The sequence below is a fragment of the Urocampus carinirostris genome, chromosome 16, assembly GCF_059441175.1.
Source record: "Urocampus carinirostris isolate Australia breed hairy pipefish chromosome 16, RoL_Ucar_1.0, whole genome shotgun sequence".
Classification (NCBI taxonomy): domain Eukaryota; kingdom Metazoa; phylum Chordata; class Actinopteri; order Syngnathiformes; family Syngnathidae; genus Urocampus; species Urocampus carinirostris.
In genome coordinates, this window is record NC_142364.1 from 35,220,882 (window position 1) to 35,241,427 (window position 20,546).

At 38.9% G+C, this 20,546-nt stretch overlaps 1 protein-coding gene across 1 annotated transcript in view; it reads right to left on the reverse strand.

Moving 5' to 3' along the window:
* The window catches only part of mapkap1 (MAPK associated protein 1), a 36,460-nt gene extending 17,160 nt beyond the window's left edge, over positions 1-19,300 (reverse strand). The window contains exons 1-4 of the mRNA XM_088355988.1: positions 19,101-19,300; positions 10,814-11,104; positions 5,822-5,911; positions 573-721 (exon numbers count right to left, since the gene is read on the reverse strand). Coding sequence (XP_088212114.1) covers positions 573-721; positions 5,822-5,911; positions 10,814-11,096 — 522 coding nt within the window. The 5' untranslated portion in view covers positions 11,097-11,104; positions 19,101-19,300. The remainder of the gene's footprint in view (positions 1-572; positions 722-5,821; positions 5,912-10,813; positions 11,105-19,100) is intronic.
* Between the last annotated feature and the right edge of the window lie 1,246 nt (positions 19,301-20,546).

Consider the following 20,546-nt stretch of genomic DNA (forward strand, 5'->3'; position numbering starts at 1 on the left):
ACATTGGCTCCCTGTTGGCTTTAGATGTGATTTTGGTGTTGGTATGAACTTGCTCCCTCATATCTTTCAGGTTTAATTTCCCCGAGTTCCAGTCCGGAGCCTTCGCTCCGAAAATGCTGCTGTAGTAGTGATTTCGATAGCCAAGAGAGATCTTTAGGTTCGCGAGCGTTCTCAATTCAGGCCCGGTGCTGTGGAGTGCTCTGCCCCCTGAAATTCGATCTGCAACCAAGGTGGAACTGTTTAAGTCTAGGCTTAAAACACTTATATTATAGATCTTATAAATGACTTATATTTCATGTTGACAATATCTGTATATTGTTCGTTATTGCATCATGTGTTGCAGCCTGGTCATTCTGGAAAGGGGATTACCTCATGTGCAGTCCCTTCAAGATTTCTTCATGTTGAGGTTTTTGAGTTTTTCCAGCCCTCATGTAAGTTTTAGATCAGGGAATGGTGTAATAATAGTCTGTAGTTTGCAATAATCTGTGGTCTGTGCAGCCCTATGAGACTCCTTGTGTTTAAGGAGTTTCAAATAAACATGAGATGACTTGCAAAAATAGTGTGCAACTTACCTTGCCATCAAATTTAGAGTATTCATTGAATGGGTTGTTGAGCTGCTGAGGACATTGCTCGAGCCGAAGCGACAGGGTAGATTTCACAGATGCGGGTGATTCTCTGTCTTTAAAATTCCGTTTTTCAAAAAAGTATCCAAGATCTTCCACTTGAGAGAAAGTAAAAAAAAGTTGAAAATAGTAGTAGTGAAAATAACAATAACTTTGGAAAAAAAATCACCCAAAAGAATGCAAGAAAAGCCGAAAAAAAACGAATCACCTTGGCTTAATAATGATGTTATAGTAACGTACATATTATTCAATGTAGTATGGCCTGACTGACTGGGTATTCATTTTCATCAGTCTCAAAAGTACAATTTGCAGTATTGTTTCGGGGTGCTCAAATATTGTTAGAATGCAACTATGAATTTTCTCACAATATTTTCCCTCCCCAGTATCTAAGGTAAGGCATAATTTTGCCAACATTCTTTGTATCTCATTTTATCTCTTTTAAGCCTTCATTGTGTGTTTATCCTGGAGTGACTATTCTAATCTCGTAAAAGATTTTTATTATGTTGTTATCAATAAAAAATAAATTGCGAAGGTTTGGGAACCATTGGTCTAAAGCAATGGTACCCAAACTTTTGCAGGCTGGCCCCCCCCCCTAAGCTCCCCGGTGTATTACTAGTGCCACCCCAACCGCCACTTCCGCAGCAAACACCCCCCTTACCATTTTTTACTTTTGAAGAATTGAAACTTCTTCAATCGATAGAAGTACCTACCCACCTATTAAATGCACTAGATAGCACTTTAAGCCCATTAAAATAGTGTTCTGGAGAATTTTCAAAATAAAACATCACAAAATAACATTCCAATTATTTATTTTGACATGTCTTCATAACCAAACAAAGTCAACATCTAACAGACAACATTTGAAAAAAAGAAATTATGAACTCTTAAAAAAAAAAACCACCTAGAGGAGAACACCCATGTGCGGATGCTGTTCCTGATCTTGCGTCTTAACTCTGAAAAGACCGAAATGTTAGTCATTGGTCCATCTAAATGCCGTGCGTGACTTATTCTCAAAAACTACTGTGAACTTTGACAAATGTCACATCACACAGAGTGACTCAGTTAAGAATTTAGGTGTCATATTTGACCCTGATCTATCCTTTGAAATGCATGTAAAGAAAATTACTAGAACAGCTTTCTTCCATCTTCGTAACATTGCTAAAATCCGTTCAATACTGTCTCAGTCTGATGCGGAAACTATAATTCATGCATTTGTTACCTCCCATCTCGATTACTGTAATGCGCTACTCTCCGGTCTCCCGAAGTCTAGAATCAAGTGTCTTCAGCTAGTAAAATGCCGCAGCGAGGCTTTTAACTAGGAAAAGAAGTAGGATCACATAACACCGATTTTGGCTAACCTGCATTGGCTCCCAGTTAGCCAAAGATGTGACTTCAAGGTTCTCTTGGTATTGTACAAAATCATACATGGACTTGCTCCCTCTTATCTTTCAGATCTGATCTGCCACTATGTCCCGGTCCGAAGCCTACGATCTGAGAGTGCCGGTCTTCTAGTGAAGAGAGCAAAGAAGTGTTCTGCTGGTTCAAGAGCGTTCTCCATCCGGGCACCGGTGCTGTGGAATGCTCTTCCCCCTGAGATCCGATCAGCAACCTCAGTGGAAATGTTTAAATCTAAACTTAAAACTCACTTCTACTCCATTGCATATGAATAACCTACTCTTCTTGTCGGCTGAAAAATAGTTTGTGTAATATAGTGTAATAATCTGTGAAGCCCTTTGAGACTTTTCGTGATTTAGGGCTATACAAATAAAAATGACTTGACTTGACTTCAGTTCAGTTCAGCATTCAACACCATCATCCTGAGCCCCCTGCCGTTCACCCTGATGACACACGACTGCGCCCCTAGGTCAGCCACAAACCACATCGTGAAGTTTGCGGACGACACAACAGTGGTGGGCCTCATCAGGGACGACAACGACCTGGCCTACGGAGAGGTGTAGCAGTTGGTGGGCTGGTGCAGAGTCAACAGCCTGGTCCTGAATGTTGACAAAACTAAAGAGATCATTATAGACTCCAGGAAAAACCAGCCCAACCATGCCCCACTTCTCATCACAACAAGGCTGTGGAGGTTGTCAGCAGCACCAAGTTCCTAGGGCTGCACATCACAGACAAACTCACCTGGTCCGTGAACACCGCATCACTGTTGAAGAGGGCACAGCAGCGCCTGTACTTCCTGTGGAGGATGAGGAGAGCCCACCTGCCCCCACCCACCCTTATCACATTCTAGAGGTGCACTATAGAGAGCATCCTGACTAGCTGTATCTCTGTGTGGTGTGGAGGCTGCAGTGCTTCCGACTGGGGTAGTGTGAGGAGGGTGATGAGGACAGCAGAGAAAATCATCGGGATTTCTCTCCCCTCCATTCAGGACATTGGCCAAATGCGCTGCCTATTCCGAGCCAAGAACATTAGGGACCCCTCTCACCCCAATCATGGACTGTTCACTCTGCTAGCCTCTGGGAAGAGGTACTGCGGTGTGCGGTGCAGGACCACCAGATTCTGCAACAGCTTTGTCCCCCTGGCCATTAGACTGTTAAATGGTCAATCACACACATAGTAAGCCTACACAGCTGCTAATCTGTACATCTGTTTGTTTTGGGTTTTTTTTTTTTGCACTACTGGCAGCTCTCTTATACCTAGCCACTCCTTTTTGCACATCTGTTCTCCTATGCACTCCAGTGTTATTGTATGGTGACCTGTTTATCTGACTGCCCATTTTGCACATCTGATTAGCTGCTCTTCTTGCACTCTTTGCACTACTGTATAATACTATACATAGCTATAATTATTTAGTATATTATTAGTAGTTCAATACTCCCAAATCAATACAACATTTTATTCATAGCTGTACATTCAACGAAACTGTGCGGGTTAGATGTATCGACATTTCGTTCTGTATACACGTGTACAAGAATGACAAACTATATCTGAATCTGAATCAGCAGATTTAAAGTAAATAGAGCTAACAGCAGCAGACAAAAGTCTTCAAGTTCTTAGGCTTTAAAAACAAAAACTGGTTAACAGTAAAACAAGGTATGCAACTTTGTAAACATACAGTTGCTAAGAGAAACTGTTAAAAGAAAAACTATTTTACATCTTAAGCTTTGTTAACATTACCTCAATTTGAAAATAAACTTGTAAATGTAAATTTGTTTTGCATAGCAGGTCGTACAAATTATCAAACTTGTACAGAATGTCTCTGAACGTTGGTTTGTCCACCGTATTGAACGGCAGAATTTCAGTAGCTATGTATCGTGTATTCCAATCAGTTAGTGTACACAAAGTTATACTGCCTTGTTTGAATGTCGTGCCGCATGCACAACCTCCACATATATCCAATTGACAAGCTGCAACCCCTGGATTGTTTACCATTCTTCCTTAGAAAACTAGATCCGTGAATAGTACCGGGTGAATGGGATTAGGTGTATTAGATCTTTCACTGGCACTTTCTTGAGACAGTTTACAGACCACTTCTTCTGTATTTTGGGGCTAACCGAGGTCTCTCGGTACAAACCCAAAATGTTTCCAGAATACTAAAGAGGTGTGTGAATTTGAAACTAAATGTTGCGCCATCATGATGACCACAAAACAGAGTGCAGATGTTGTTTGCTTTCGCGTGTGTGTCGCTACACAATCTCGACAATTCAGTCAAAGGTGGTCACAACATGGGGTGGAAAGAATAAAAGACCGTAAAAGTGAATGTGTAAAATATTTGCGAATATGAAAAATATTAATGATTAGACGAATATGTCATATTCATGACATCCCTACTGCCAGTTCTAACCATTAAACTCAAACATTACAACAACATGGCGTCATGGTCATGTGGTTTGACCATGAAATTGATTGGGTAGTATTTATCGTCAGTTGCTTAATACTTCCTCACTGTGGTTCCGCCATCACCAAATGCTAGAATGCTTATCCGCTTCAAATGACACTCCGCTAACCACTGCAGGCCTGCTGATGTACTACATGTCCTTGAGACTCAGATTGCCTGCTCGGGTCAAGTTTGACCAGAGAACTAATTTAACGGCAAAATTTATGCAGGAAATCAACTTAAGTGAAGCGGGGACTAATCACACTGTAGTCAGCCTGCTCAAGAAGTTTGTGATACCTAGCCAATTAAACCGGGATATCAACCTATCTTTAGTGCACATGGCCATTCGGGCACCGCTCACCAATCCACCGGAGTGTCCCCTTTGAGACGATAACTGAATGTCAGATGACTTACCCACTCCACCTGCTGTATCAGCCAAAAGAAGCCAACCTAGAAACTGCCTCAACCGGTTAACAACATGTGAAGGGCATGCAAGCTTACCTAAGGGCTGCATTTAGTTTTGCACAATAAATAAAAGGCCAACAACCTTACTGTGATAAGACCTTGCTGTCTGAGTTTCAAAACAACAGCAACCTCATGTTGGCTGAACATATGAAAACAAATGCTTTATTTCAGATGACGCTGTAGATTTTCTTCTGGCCATACTTTTGGTCAAAGAGTTGTTGTGCTCCCTTGCTAAAACAGATTGGAAAAGTGGGTCGGATGTAAACCGTTTGATATTTGCTCGTTGGATTTGCTCTAGTGACAGTCCCACATTTCCAGTTTGCTATGAATACAATAAAGAAGTTAAAGCATTTTTCCAATTGGCAATTTGGAAAATGCTACATTATACAAGCTATTTAAAGTGTATTTTCTTACACTTGTGTGCGATTTATTTAACCGGCTTTAAATTGCCAAGTTTTTTTTGTAAATGTCATGTTTCTTCCAACATTTAAAAGTAGATCAGGTTGAAATATTAAAGTCACAGATCTAATTTGTTATTCTTTTAATTTTAACTGAAATTATAACACATTGTTTATGTTGAAATCAAACTTGTGTGGCAAAGGTATGGTATAGCTTTACAACAATACATGAGATTGTAATTTTAATTTTACCATTTACTATCACAGCAAAGAAAAAAAATGCCTTATCTGGCCCTTGTATACTACCTGCAATGTGACAAGGTTTATTGAAATTAATTGTTTTTCGGTTAAAAGAAAAAAAGATTGGGGAGGGAAAAAGCAAATAACATTAAAATTGCCACTTTTAAGAAATATTCACAATTAGATTACTTTTAAAAACTTGTGAAATTTTTGTCTCAATCCCTAAGATTTGCATTTTTATATCAGAAATGATCATAAACTACCTGATTGAGAGGATGATCTTTCCTTCCATTGAATATTTTTACATTTGATTTGGTTTTGACGCTCTTTTCTCAGTCGTTCAAGTCTTTGGGCTGGAAAAAAAGAGAACAGATATGGAATTCAAGTCAGATTATACAAAACAAATACAAATCCGTTGGTAAAGACTGTTCAAATTCAACATACCAAAAAAATGGAAAATATAACAGAACGAATCGTCAAACACAGTAAATTTGACTGTCCCTGTAATCTTACCAGCAGCCCCAGGTTTCTCATGGCTATCTTGTTGGAGCCCTAATAAGACAGCCACAACATATCAATTCTTAAATCCAGTTTGAAAGGATTGCAATTTTCAGATCAGAAACACACATTTTGACCTTTTTTTTCTACCAAACGTAAAGCCCAAAACCCCCCCCCCCCCCCCCAAAAAAAAAAAAAAAAAAAAAAAAAAAAATCGACATTAAGGGTAACTTTCAATTCACAAACCATAGTCCATTTGACCATGCATAGGAAAAAAAAACAAAAACAAAACTGGGAAATAAAAAAACATACCGCCCCCCCCAAAAGCATATTTGACTTAAATACCACTCATTATTGCACCACGGCAGCATACACCAGGATCGGACAAACTTAGGCCTCAAAGGCCACAGTCCTGAATGTTTTGTAGGGTTCTCTTCTCCAAAATAGATAATGTAAATTCGAAGCCAAATACAACGGAAGTGATCATTTTGAGGTCGAATGTGTAATGTTTGACCGCTAAATGGAGCAATGTCTGATACGACCGAGGGCCTGGGATACATGCAGTGACGGTTTTAGGCACGGGCTCCGGTGGGCAGAACTTCCGGTGGCATGGGAACTTCAATTGAAAAAAAAAACGTTAAAAAAAAAAAAAAAAAAAAAAAAAAAAAAAGGGAATAATAATAATATAAGAAGAGGAAGAATACATGTGCGCCACAAGGCAGTTCTGGTTTATCTAACAACATATGAATTTGCCGCTTGTCAAACGGGCGCCTCCTTCGTTGCAGCTTTGACACCCCTGCTGCGAAAGTGTGCAGGGAGACTGACACTCAGGCTGTGCAAAGCATGGAAATGCAAAGGCAAGGGGCGGCGTGGAGGACTGACTGGCGCTCTCAAAATGAACAGCCGGGGGGTTGTGTGTTATGCATAGGGAGGATTTACTGTATTACTACTATATAAATAAAATAATTAGTTGGCGGCTTCTGTCTTCCAAATTACGCAAATTATTCAAAACATTTGAAAATACAGGCTGCGAAGTTTCAGAACTGTGTAAAATGGAGGTGACTGGCCTTGCTGTAATCAGCATTAGTCACGAAATAGGGGATCAGAATGCTTATCACGATATTATTGATTATTTTGCATCAGGGAAAGCCAGAGAGGTCAGATTGTATTGTTTTCTTTTTATTATACAACTACATTTTATTCAGAGCGCTTTCAAATGTGCGAGTTGCTGTTTAAGAATACAGTAAGACCTCGGTTATCGCGGTTAATGGGGTCCAAAACTACCCGCGATACGTGAAAATCCGCGGAGTAGCGGCGCACCTTCCCCAAAAAATTCTTTTAGACTCGGTTAATGGGTACCAAAACCACCCGCTAAAAGTGAAAATCTGAAGTAGTGACGCCCCTTCAAAAAAAAAATATATATATTTTTTTTTAAATCTCATCCCATTATCTGCACCACTTATCCTTATTAGGGTCGCGGAGGGCTGGAGCCCATCCCAGCCATCTCCGGGCAGTGGGCGGTGAAGCGGAAGCCGCACCGAAACTGCGCACCGGGAAACGAGAACGGCGCGCCGTGCTAGGGTCGACGGCCGTCTGTCGTCGCGCCGCGCTACTGGGGTCGTCGGATGATCACGCCCGCCGCCATGTGACGCCGCGTCCGCCTAACTCGCTCCGTCGCGCAGCCCGGGAGTGGCAAAAAAATTAAAATTAACATATAATATGTCATGTATTTTTGCCCAGTAATCAATCATCAGTCGTTGTTTTTTAAATTCAAAACACCTATTTATTTTGGAGAAAACTTGAAACCTCAAGGACAGTTTGCCCACAACTGGCATACACTGTACTGAAGACAATATCAAGCCAAACATTTCCTGCAATCATGTATCCACAATTTTCTCCCATGAATCACCCTGATCATTTCACAACTCGATTTCTGTTAGATCAATTGTTCGCAAAGGTGCGGTCAAATAATCACATGCAGTCTGGCATTTTTATATTGAATAATTACTGTGAAATACATATTAAAATTTTACATAAGCTGTTCAGAATGTTCCTGGGATGTTCATGATGTTTTGACATTTTAAAGTTTGGGTCTTAACAGAACTAAAATCAAATCCGAATAATTTTAGATGAAGGACACATATAGGCATAACAAAAAAAAAACGGATACGTTTGCAACTTAAAGAAACAGCAAAAGGATTTAAATTGGGCATACTGCTACACCTTAATGAGGGCTCAACGGTGGTAAGGTATGGGGAAAGTAGTAACACCCAGTAGTCATAAAGTATTGTCTTACTTACGACATGTCTTTTGTCCAAGATGGTCAAGCCTTTCTGAGCTATTCATGCTTTCAATGTTTGTACACCTTTTTCATGGTCAAATTCAAACACTTTTCAGGCATTTTCAAGGACAATTTTTCCAGTACCTTTGAAGGAAGAAATCCAGCACAGATAAAAATATGTTTTTTGGTTGACTTTGATAACAAAGTCGCTATCTTGCAGCTCGAACATAATTTATGCTATTTTGAGCTGTTCCTGTCTATTTATTGTCAATGGGCTACGACAAACGAACATGAATTCTGCCATTCTGCTTTAACAATGCATGCGCATCTTGGCTACGTCACACTTGTTCACAAACACGAAAATGGCTCTATAAGTCTCATCTCATTAGCTGCACCGCTTATCCTCAGTAGGGTCGCGGGGGTGCTGAAGCCCATCCCAGCAATCATCGGGCAGTGGGCAGGAGACACCCTGAACTGGTTGCCAGCCAATCGCAGGGCACACAGGGACAGACAACTCGCTCACTTATTCACACTTAGGGACAATTTGGACGGGCCAATCCACCTGAAATGCATGTCTTTGGAATGTGGGAGGAAACCGGAGTGCCCGGAGGAAACCTACGCAAGCACGGGGAGAACATACAAACACCACACAGGAAGTCTGAGGGCTGGATTTGAACCCACACAGGGGGGTCCCAAGACCTTAGAACTCTGCCGCACACGCACTAACCACTGCGCCGCCGTGCTGCGGCTCTATAAGTGTTGGGTATTAATTGATTTTTTTTTCCGGAAGACAAAAAAGTATTGTATGTATAAAAAGCGGCCAAAATTAGTCAAATTTGGACACATTTTAATTTGATTGCTTATCACTTGCTTTACTTATTTTTTTGTGTTGTTTTTAATTAGACCGGTGTCTAGTTAATTTTTTGTCTGTTATCGTTTATTTATAGCACTGAATTTAATGTTTTAATTTATACTTTATCGTTTTGCATTTTTAGGAATTTCGTTTTGTTGTTCGACTTTCCTTTAGTGTGTTAAATCTAAAATTGTTTTTTAAAAAAAATTTTCTTAGATCTGTAACTATTTCAATATATAGATCATGTGTTTTGCTGGGATCCTCTGCAAAACATAGATAAATATTTGATTAGAGATTTCTAAACTAAATTTGTCGGGGCAAAGAAAGATTGGATATGGTTATGCATAAAAAAGGAGAAAAAAAAATCTGGGATCACATTAAGGCACTACTCAAAGTAATTATAATTTGTCCCAAATTATTCACAAAAAGCCTTCAAAGAATGATAGGTAGGATTTATGGTTGTCGTTTTACACATTAACGCAAATAAGCCTAAGCCCCAATGTTTCCTCCAAGATTTCTTCCCTAGAAAATTCGGCCAGAAATGCAGTGCATGCTGATAAAAACAACTTGGGTTGTGTGTTTTAATCATGGCATTTTTGGGGTCAATATACAAGAGACAGTAGGGCAGGGTGGGGGTAATGGAGGAGCTCTTCCCTGCAGATGAGGTGGTGGATGCACCTTGAACACACTTTCACTAAGTTTCTGCCTTTGTGCAGTGTGTTAAACATGTTTTTCCCTGCTCAACCAAGGTTTTAAAACCAGTTGACATTTTTTTATCTGTTGTGTTGTCAAATATCACAGGGGTCTTACTGTTCACATTTACATGAAAAATTCTCCTTTTGTGGATAATAAGTTACATGAACAATCTGTTTTTTCATTTAAATAATTTGCAAATATCTCAAGTCGATCTTTTTGGTAAGACTTCTTACACTAGAAAAGTGTGATTAAATACAGTTCTGTATTGTGCGACCAACTAACTCAGGCCACTTGTTAGTATAATGTAAAAAAAAAATACTTAAAAAAAAAAATTGAAATCTCATGTAAAAGTCATTTTAAGGGCACCTGATCTCAGGAAGCTAAGCAGGGGCCGGGCCTGGTTATTACTTGGATAGAAGACGGCCAGGGAATTACAAGTTCTGTGGATGAGTCATTTGGCACACGCTCTGCTGCGACATGGTCATGGCTCTTTTTCTACCAGGCCCTCATAGGTTGTCACAGGCAAAAAAAAAGCTTGTGATTGCCCAATAATGGTGTCAAACAAAAGGTCAGAGAATAACGGCTAAACCTAAAGTCAATTTACACAAGGGTACATTCAGTGAAAATGAAGTCCTTAGAGGGACCTTATTTTATTTTTTATTTTTTTTAAACATGTTTGTGGGCCGTGTAACTTTTCCGGTAATACATTTAACCAATTCATTTATAGGTATAAAAATAAAGGTACCACTTCCAAAATCTCAGCAAAATGTAACTTGATTTAATCTCGGGTTTTGGACATGTTTGATAATGATTTGGTTGCCACACGCAGGAATATGTTGCTCACCATTGCTCCAAGTGACGCTCACAGACGTAATTGCTCAGACCTGTGGAAGCTTAGAGGGAACATTGGCCCTAAGGTAAACCTACCTGTATTGGAGCGTCGACGAATGCCAAAGTCCCAGCTCGAGGTGATGTCCATTGACTGGGACAGGTCACAAGTGTGAGTGTCTGTCATGGTGCCATAACCCTCATTTAAAGAGTTTCCAATTGTTGATTCATAGCTGCTTGCAGGTATCCGAGCCAGATGGCATTTCTCCAGATCCACATCCTGGTCAATTAGCACCATTTCACACATTCCTGTATCATCACTGGTCACGTGTGATTGTCTGATATGAGCCAAAATTATAGCTGGATTGTCCAAGAAGGCCATTTATTCCCCTAAGTGAAAACAGAGATCCATATTAAGCGTTTCTTCTCAACTCTATCGCCAATGGCAGTTTCATTCATGGCAGGCATGTTACAGTCAGTTTGGCTTCGGGAATGAATCCTGGTTCTATGTTCTCAGGAGGGCAGGATCATTAAAAAATGAAAACCCCAAATATTTAGCTTTGTTTTCAGTACTTCATCCTTCTGTCTACGTTTGTACCCTAATGTACAAACTATAATCATGGATGTGTAAATTGCTTTACATTATGTTTATTTAATTCAGAATCTATTTCGATGGTTACCGATCAGGCCAGCAGGGAGTGCTCCCAGTTTCCCACTTGAATTAATTCTACATAGTCTCATATTGTCTCTAGCATTTAAAATGAAGGAAGCAATACTCTAAACATTTTTTAATTTTAGCTTTAAATGATTGATTTTTCAGTTTGTTGATACGGGTAATGATTGATCAGTCTAGAGAGAAAATGGTAGACACACAAAAAAATAATGCATGTGTTTGATACTAACACACTGCATTTATTTACATGACAAAGGAGAATCGAATCACATAAATGAATAAAAGGACATTGTTGACACAAGCCGTCGCAGTCTTTGAAAACAGGAATGGGGAAGAGATTCTGTAGCAATAGAGGACCAGGAATTATTTCATAGCCTGCCAGAAACTACATATTATTTATTTTTGTTGTGCTGCACTAAAATGCCTGTTTATTTGTTACTTAATTAAATGTCTCTTCATTTCTGGACTTCAAAATCAATTATTTTAATACTATGTTTGCAGTTTGGATTTAATCGATTATCTTGACCAAAACAAATTGATTGAAAGGGCAATATCTTTTTCTTTTCTTAAACCCGCTTTGCCTGGAGCACCACACGTTTTATAGATCAGTGATTTTAAACCACTGTGCCGCAACACACTAGTGCACCGTATGTTATATGGAAGTGAGGGTGTAAAACATTTATGGATCATTTTCTACAAATATTATGTAATTGTCTGTGCCGTAAAAACTAAGGGTATAAAAATTATATTGTAATTAAACATACTATTCAGTGTCATTTTATAACATTTTTGGTTAGTGGCGTCCCGCAAAATTTTTCCAATGTAAAAAAACATGCCCTGGCTCAAAATAGGTTAAATACTACACGGCATAGTCTCAAGAAAGAAGAGCAGCTTCAGTGACATTACTGTCATGTCTTGTTCCACGGATAGACTGAGAGGATCATTTCTCCCTCATGCCATGAGGCTCTTTAACTCCACCCGGGGGAGTAGAAGCCCACCCTCACATTCGCATATTTTGCTTTATTTTTATGAGTGTCTATTTTTTGGAACATTATTTAAATGATCTTTATTCTACTTGTTATATTGGGTATTTTTGTATTCCATATCTCGTGCTTTATTTATTTTTTTAACATGAGGATACTGCTGGAAATGTGAATTTCCCTGCGGGGATGAATAAAGTATCTATCAATCTTTGTATCATTGGCTTACAATGTATCAATCCACATTTGAACCGGTCACTATTGGCTGAAGATCTTTGAAGCCAAATTGGTCATGACTCTTTTTCTACCAGGCCCTCATAGGTTGTCACAGGCATAAAAAAGCTTGTGATTGCCCAATAATGGTGTCAAACAAAAGGCCAGAGAATAACGGCTAAACCTAAAGTCATCTGACGAGTCTGTTTTTTTTAAATGGGAGTTTATTTTTATAATTAAAGGAGAATATTGGGGCCAAACAGACGGATTACAACAATGATAGTCAGTGTTTTGGAGTAAATATTTTCCACTGTTGGATCCACTGAAAAACTAAATACAAGCAGAACATGTTTGCGGGGAATTTTTTCACGAGTGGAATATTATATAACTTGGGCGAGTTACGCCGGCTTTATAGTTTTCAGGTATCTTGTTTCAGACTGACCATGATGTTTCTGTGATGAGTTTATTTTGAAACTAGACAATTCCCGCGGCAATTGTAAGAGTTGTGATTGATCTGGCAAATGTTGGTAGAGAACCGGTAGCGTTGAGTTGTTAGCATTATGAGTTAGCACAAAGTTTTTAACTCAGAGATGTTTGTCATTTTTTTACTTGGTTCTGTGGGGGAGTGGGGGGACTGAGCAGAGTAAAATATAATCAACATGTACCCATTAGCATAGTTTGTAGATATGAAGTTGTTAAAATATAGCCATTACCAAAGATTTTTAGCATGAGGAAGCTAGCATTAAGCTGTTAGCATCTGTTTTTAGCATGTATCCGTTAGCATAACTCATCAACATGAGTCCATTAGCATAATTTGTAAATATGAAGTCGTTAAAATATAGCCATTACCAAAAATTTTTAGCATGAAGAAGTTAGCATTTAGCCGTTAGCATCACTTTTTAGCATGTATATGTTAGCATAACTCATCAACAAGAGCCATTAGCATAATTTGTAAATATAAATTCGTTAAAATATAGCCCTTACTAAATGTTTTTAGCATGAAGCAGTTAGCATTTAGCCGTTAGCATCACTTTTCAGCATGAAACCATGAGCATAACTCATCAACATCAACCCATTAGCATAGTTTGTAAATATGAAGTTGTTAAAATATAGCCATTACCATTCACCCAAGGCATATATACGAAATAAGTGAGCACCAAAAACTCCAAAACCAAGTTATTTCAGAAGAATCGTAAAGAGGAAAGAGAAAAAAAATTCATGCCCCAAAAGCCATTGTGTTACACATCGTCTAATTGCACTGTAGGTGTCTGGTAACATCCTGTCTAGCCATAGTGTGAAGAAGCCTGTTGACTGGTCATATAACACGACCCAGCCGTATAGTGCGGTGTGGTGCAAACTCGGGTTGATCAATGTGGCTAACCTCACCTTCAGAGACAGCAGTCACTACAGATTGAACAGTGTCATGCTCACTAATAGTCGAAACGTTATTTGTAGAATTTTTGTCGTATCGCTGTTGTATTTTTGCAGTATTCCTGTTGCAATACTTCTGTAGTAGTATTGCTGTAGTAATTCTCTAGAAGTGTTTGTATTATAGTAGTATGTAGTGTTATTTTTGCAGTATTTCTGTAGAATAATTTTTGATGTATTTCCAAAGCAGTATTTTAGTAGTATTTTGTAGATTTTTTGTAGTATTTCCAGAGTACCATTTTTGTCAGCGGTCTTTAATATTTTTGTAATATTAATGTATTCGTTTTTTTGAAGTATTTCTTGAGTAATATTTCTGTAGTATGTTGAAATAGTATTATTGTAGTCGTATTTTTGTTATATTTCTATTTTTTTTAATTCTTTTTAAGGTAAAAGCAAAATCTTATATGAGGTTCCTGTTTTTAAGCACTCTATTTGCTATTTAGTTGTAGTTGTTGAGTAGTATTTTGTAGTACAAAAGCGTTGGTAGCACTTGAAAAATTGAGACACGAATTGATTTAATCTAGCAATTTTGTGTTATTTCAAATTGTTTTGAAGGATGCGGCTTTTTATAGAAAACAATTAAAATCACATATATCGCAAAGCATTGTGGGGCTTGGGTTGGTGTAATAATAGTCTGTGGTTAGCAATAATCTGTGGTCTGTGCATCCCTTTGAGACTCCTGTGAATAAGGGCTATACACAGAATATACGACTGTTACAAAATAACAACTACCTACAAATAAAAACAGTTGTACTTGAATAAATGGTCTTTATTGTCATTATACAAAACCACAACAAAATTGGAGGGCTACTACTTTAGGTGTTAGAAAGCGATTTACAGAGCGGATGGTTAACTACACGAGTCACAAATGTAAAGATTTTTCACAAGTAGTAGTTCCAAAACGTTCGTTACATGGGTAATGGACCTTGCGTTGAGGACGAGTCACGTTCGTCAGTGGCGGCTTAAAAATTGTTAGCCTAGCTGTTAGCTTTCCCTTACGACGGCGCCTCAGACAATTACAAGATAAAAATCCAGAGAACACCCGCTGGTGATTTGCTTTTCTTTGCGCTCTTACACAAGCCTATTAAAGTCCTGCACACAGGTCTTGCAAACCACTTTGCCTTGCCTTTTTTTTGCCTGGTGCCGTATAACCCACTTCTGATTGCTCATGAAGAAAATAAGTATTTGAACACCCTGCTATTTTGCTATTTCTCCCACAGAGAAATCATGGAGGGGTCTGAATTTTTGATTGTAGGTGCATGTCCACTGTAAGAGGGATAAACTAAACAGAAAAAATCAAATCACAATGCATGCTTTTTTTAACCATTTGTTTGTGTGATATAGCTGCAAATAAGTATTTGAACACCTGAGAAAATGAATGTTAATATATGGTACAGTAGCCTTTGATTGCCATTACAGAGGTCAAACGTTTCCTGTTGTTTTTCACCAGGTTTGCACACACTGCAGGAGTTTTGGGCTGTCGCTGAGAAACACTGAGTTTGAGCTCCCTTGAAAGATTTGATTGGATTTAGGTATGGAGACTTGCTATGCTATGCTAGAACCTTGATATGCTTCTTACAGAGCAGCTCCTTGGTTTTCCTAGCTGTGTGCTTCGGTCTTTTTCGGGGCGGCAGTAGCTCAGGAGGTAGAGCGCTCGTCTTGGGATCAAGGGATCCCAGTTCGAATCCCGGCTCGTCTGTGTTACATGTCGAAGTGTCCTTGGGTAAGACACTGAACCCCTAATACCCCCAATAAGCAGGTTAGCGCCTTACATGGCTGCAAGGCCGCTATTGGGAAATGTGGAGCACATTGTAAAGCGCTTTGGGAAGTCATTGACTTGAAAAGCGCTATATAAATGCAAATCATTTCATTTCATTTCATTTATCGTGATGGAAGACCCAGCCATGACCCTTGTTAAATGCTCTGATTGAGGGAAGGCGTTTTTTCCCCAAAATCTCACAATACATGGCCCCAGTCATCCTCTCCTTAATGCAGTGTGCTAATCCTGTCCCATGTGCAAAAAAACACCCCCAATGCTACTACCCCATGCTTCACAGTGGGGATAGTGTTCTTTGCATTGTACTCTTCATTCTTCTTCCTCCAAACACGCATAGTGGAATTATGACCCAAAGGTTCTATTTTGGTCTCATATGACCACAAAACGTTCTCCCATGACTCCTCTAGATGATCCAAATGGTCATATGCAAACTTCAGACGGGCCTTGGCATGTGCTGGTTTAAGCAGGGAAATCTTTTGTGCCATGCATAATTTCAAATCATGACGTCTTAGTGCATTTCCTACAGTAACCTTGGAAACAGTGGTCTCAGCTCTTTTCAGGTCATTGTACTTCCGGGCTGATTCCTCACCTTTCTTAGAATCATTGAAACCCACGAGGTGATATCTTGCATGGGGCTCCAGTCCGATTGAGATTGACGGTCATGTTTGGCTTCTTCCATTTTCTAATGATTGCTCCAACAGTGGACCTTTTTTCACCAAGCTGCTTGGCAATTGCTCCGTAGCCCTTTCCAGCCTTGTGGAGGTGTACAATTTTGTCTATGATATCTGTGGACAGCTCTTTGGTCTTCACCATCTTACAAGTTAAAGTCTTACTGAATGTAAAGGGTGGACAGGTCTCTTTATGCAGATTATGACCTCGAAAAGGTGCATCGGATTCAGAATGATACATGGAGTGCAGGTGTTCTTCTAATGAAAGGACTAACAAGTCTTTCAGAGCCAGAATTCTAAATGATACACAGGTGTTCAAATACTTATTTGCAGCTGTATCACACAAATTGTTAAAAAATCATGCATTGTGATTTCTGGATTTTTTTCTGTCTCACAGTGGACATGCACCTACAATGAAAATTTCAGACCTCTTCATGATTTTTAAGTGGGAGAAATAGCAAAATATAGTTAAGTTATAAGTTAACTGTGATGTTTATAAGATTAATCGCAATAAAAATATTTCAATTGATTGAAAGCACTCATATACAGTAAGACCTCGGTTATCGCGGTTAATGGGGACCAAAACCATCCGCGATAAGTGAAAATCCGCGAAGTAGCGGCGCACCTTCAAAAAGAAAAAGAAAAAAAAATCTCATCTCATTATCTGCAGTGATTATCCTTAATATTCGCGAGCAAGCCCCTAACCCGCAGCGCGGGTACTTTCGACGCGATACGCACGACACCGCGACAAGCTGAGCGGGTCGGGCGCTCCGCGCGGAGGCCGGCCTATCGGAAGCGCAGAATCCTCCCCCCCTCACGTGAGGTGGGGAGGATTTTGTACGGGAGTCGGATTTGGACACAACACCGGCGCGCAGTTTTGGTGCAGCTTCCGCTTCACCGCCCCCTAACCCCACAGGTCCCCCCTACTCCTTTCCCCCGCGGCCCTGTCCGTCGGCCGGAGCCATCGCGGCCCGAGCGGGAGACGTGACGTTGGTGACTTTTTCATCCGCGTTAACAAACGCATTTTGTAGAATATGATTGCTTTATTGTTTAAATAAACGCGTTATATAGACTACGATTGCCCAATTATTTTATTTAGCTCGCTTTATGGTTTTAATAAGCGTATTATATAGAATACGATCGCTTTTGTCGGAAGCGCAGCAGAATGCGCGTTCACGCAAGGGGGGAGGATTCTCTACGGGAGTCGGATTTGGGCACAACACCGTGAAACGAGTACGAGTCCGGACCAGTGTGTGAAGTGCCTCCATTTTAAAGACTAGGATCCTCGGCTGAGGGGGATTCCCGCAAAAAGTGAAAATCTGCAAATTAGCTACGCCCCTTCCAAAAAAAAAAATATATATATATATATATATATATATATATATATTTTCTTTTTTTTTTCAAAACCATTACAGACCGCGAAGCTCTGAATCCGCGAACGTCGAACCGCGAAGTCCCACTGTATACAATATATATATATGTATATATATATATATATAAAATAGTAGATAGACTACTACTCAAAAAAATGTTTTTGGGGGCCAATTTATTCCCCATTATCCTTTGTGTGTCTAAAATGAAAACACCAATGCAAAAATACTACAAAACTTCAAATTTAGTGCTTAATATCAGAGACCTAGTATATAATTTTACTTTCTTTCTAAAACGGAGAAAAACTCAACTGAAAATACGAGACAAATACTACTGTAAAATTAAAACAAAAGATATGACTACAGAAATATTACAGCAGAAATACTACAAAAATTCAACATGAGTCATATTACCAATATACTAAATAAATACTACAGAAATACATCAATGGAAATACTACAATAATACCAAGGAAATATCATGGAAATATTTCAAAACTATTACTATTGAAACACAAAAAAATGCTACTGAAATACTAAAAAAAAAAACCCTCTGCAGTAAAACCATAACACAAAAATACGACTTCATAAATATTGGAACAGACATTAGACAAAAATGACAGAATTACTACTCGAGTAATACGAGAAAAATCTTACCAATATACTACAAAGATACTAGTACAGAAATACTACATAAATGCTACTATGGAAATCTGACCAAAATACTACTGCAGAAAGTCTAGATGAATAAATATACAGTAATACTACAAAATTCATACAGAAATAACACAGAAATCTGAGAGCAAAATACAACAACATTAATTCTAAAAAACTAAATATCAAATTAAGTGCTAAAAACAGGGACCTTATATATATTATGGCTTTTATTGAGATTCTTTCGAAACCAATTTGGTGAAACTAATCGATTTAAAAAGAAATATAAACGCACATGTTTATTTATTCATAAATAAAAATATTGGATCTGTGTCCAGGATCGGCACATTGGTCAAATTTTCTAACCCAATGCAGCCCTTTATTTCAAATAGTTGCCCACCCTTGGTTTACACTGTGCTAGCTAAAATATGATATACAAATTTAGGACTATCCGGTCCTTTTTTAAGGAAGAGTTTTTAAAATGCTATTATTTTTAGAAGTGCTCGCGGACTCCCCAAAACCAGCTGATTACACCTATGTATATTGTTATTAGGAATTTGAAAATAAAAACTTCCATAAACGCATCAAAAAATGTTCATTTAAATAAAGCAGTCAATTGTTACCTGGTCCGGTCCGCTGTTAGAGCATATGAGCGGGCATAGGAAACGTAAAAGACCGAATGAAACTAAATCCTACTCTTAGTCGTTTGACTAAAGAAAAATGACATTGATTGGAAACGACCGTTTCTTTCCCTCGATCTCCATTACACGTTTAGTCTATTATGTTTGCTTCCGGGGTATTGATGTATCGTTCGGGATCAAAACGGCTTTATGAGCCAACTCTTGAAAGTGGCAGCAGATTCTCCAACCATTTGAAGGCCGGTTTCCTTCTTCCGTTTTGTGATTGGTCAATATAATTTTTTTGTTAGAGAAATCCGTGTTGTTTACTTTATATTTGTTGAGTATATAAAAGGTAAAAATTGATTTTTTTTTTTTAGTTAAAAAAATGTATGAGGTCCTTGTTTGGAGCACTTTATTTTAGTTTTGAAGTATTGCTATAGTTGTATTTTGAAAAGTTTTTGGGGGCGTATTTCCAGAGTTGGATTTTTGGACAAGTGTATGCTTCTTTGTTTTTCTTTTCTTTTTGTAAATGCTTTATCTACGTCTACGCCATTATGACGTACCTCACATTCTGCGCCTACACAAGCCCTGTAGTTTTTTTGTAGTATTACTGAAGTTTTACTTTTATAGTATTTTGGTAGTATTTCTTCAGTATTTTTTTTTAAATTTCCATAGTAGTATTTTCTCAGTAATTATATATTATTTTTATTGTATTGCAATAGTAGAATTCTTGTTTTATATCTGCAGTACTTTTGTAGTATTAAGTTAGTAATTGCTAGTTGGCGCCATCGTGAATGGCAGCCTTTCCAGCAGCTCTGTGTTATTTCTCTCTTTTTGTGATTTATTGTTTTTATTGTTTGCTTCTATCTTCGGTGTTTTCGTCACGTTTGACATCTACTCTTTGGATTACTTTTTATCCTATGGTTATGGGTTTTAACGCACAGAAATGCGTTTATCTTGAAGAATTGTAGTGCTCATTTACCTGACGAGGTGAGTTGGCCCTATCGTGGCAGCAGAGCCGAAGTTAAGGTAAAGGCTAACGGCTAGCGGCAAAGTGGCGATATAAGCCTTCGATACCGTCCGTAATTATGGGAAATGTGAACTTCCTACCAAATAAGACTGACGAACTGACTGCTGGTGTAAAACATCAAAACACACAAGGAGTGCAGTCTGCTGTGTTTCACTGAATGTGGTGGCATCCCGGACGCTAATGTGGAGCTACTTCTTCATCGCAGTTAGGGCAGACAGAGACACAAATCCCTGTGAAAAGCAGAGAGGAGGCAGACTCACTATAGGTGTAGGACAGGTGGTGTAATCCTGGGCATGTAAACACAAAGATTTTCATCTGCTGCAGGGACGTCGAACATTTGGCCGTAAGTTTGTGTTGCTATTACTTGCCCAGAGAGTTTGGACACGCCATTGCTGTCATTGTGTACATTCCACCGCGTG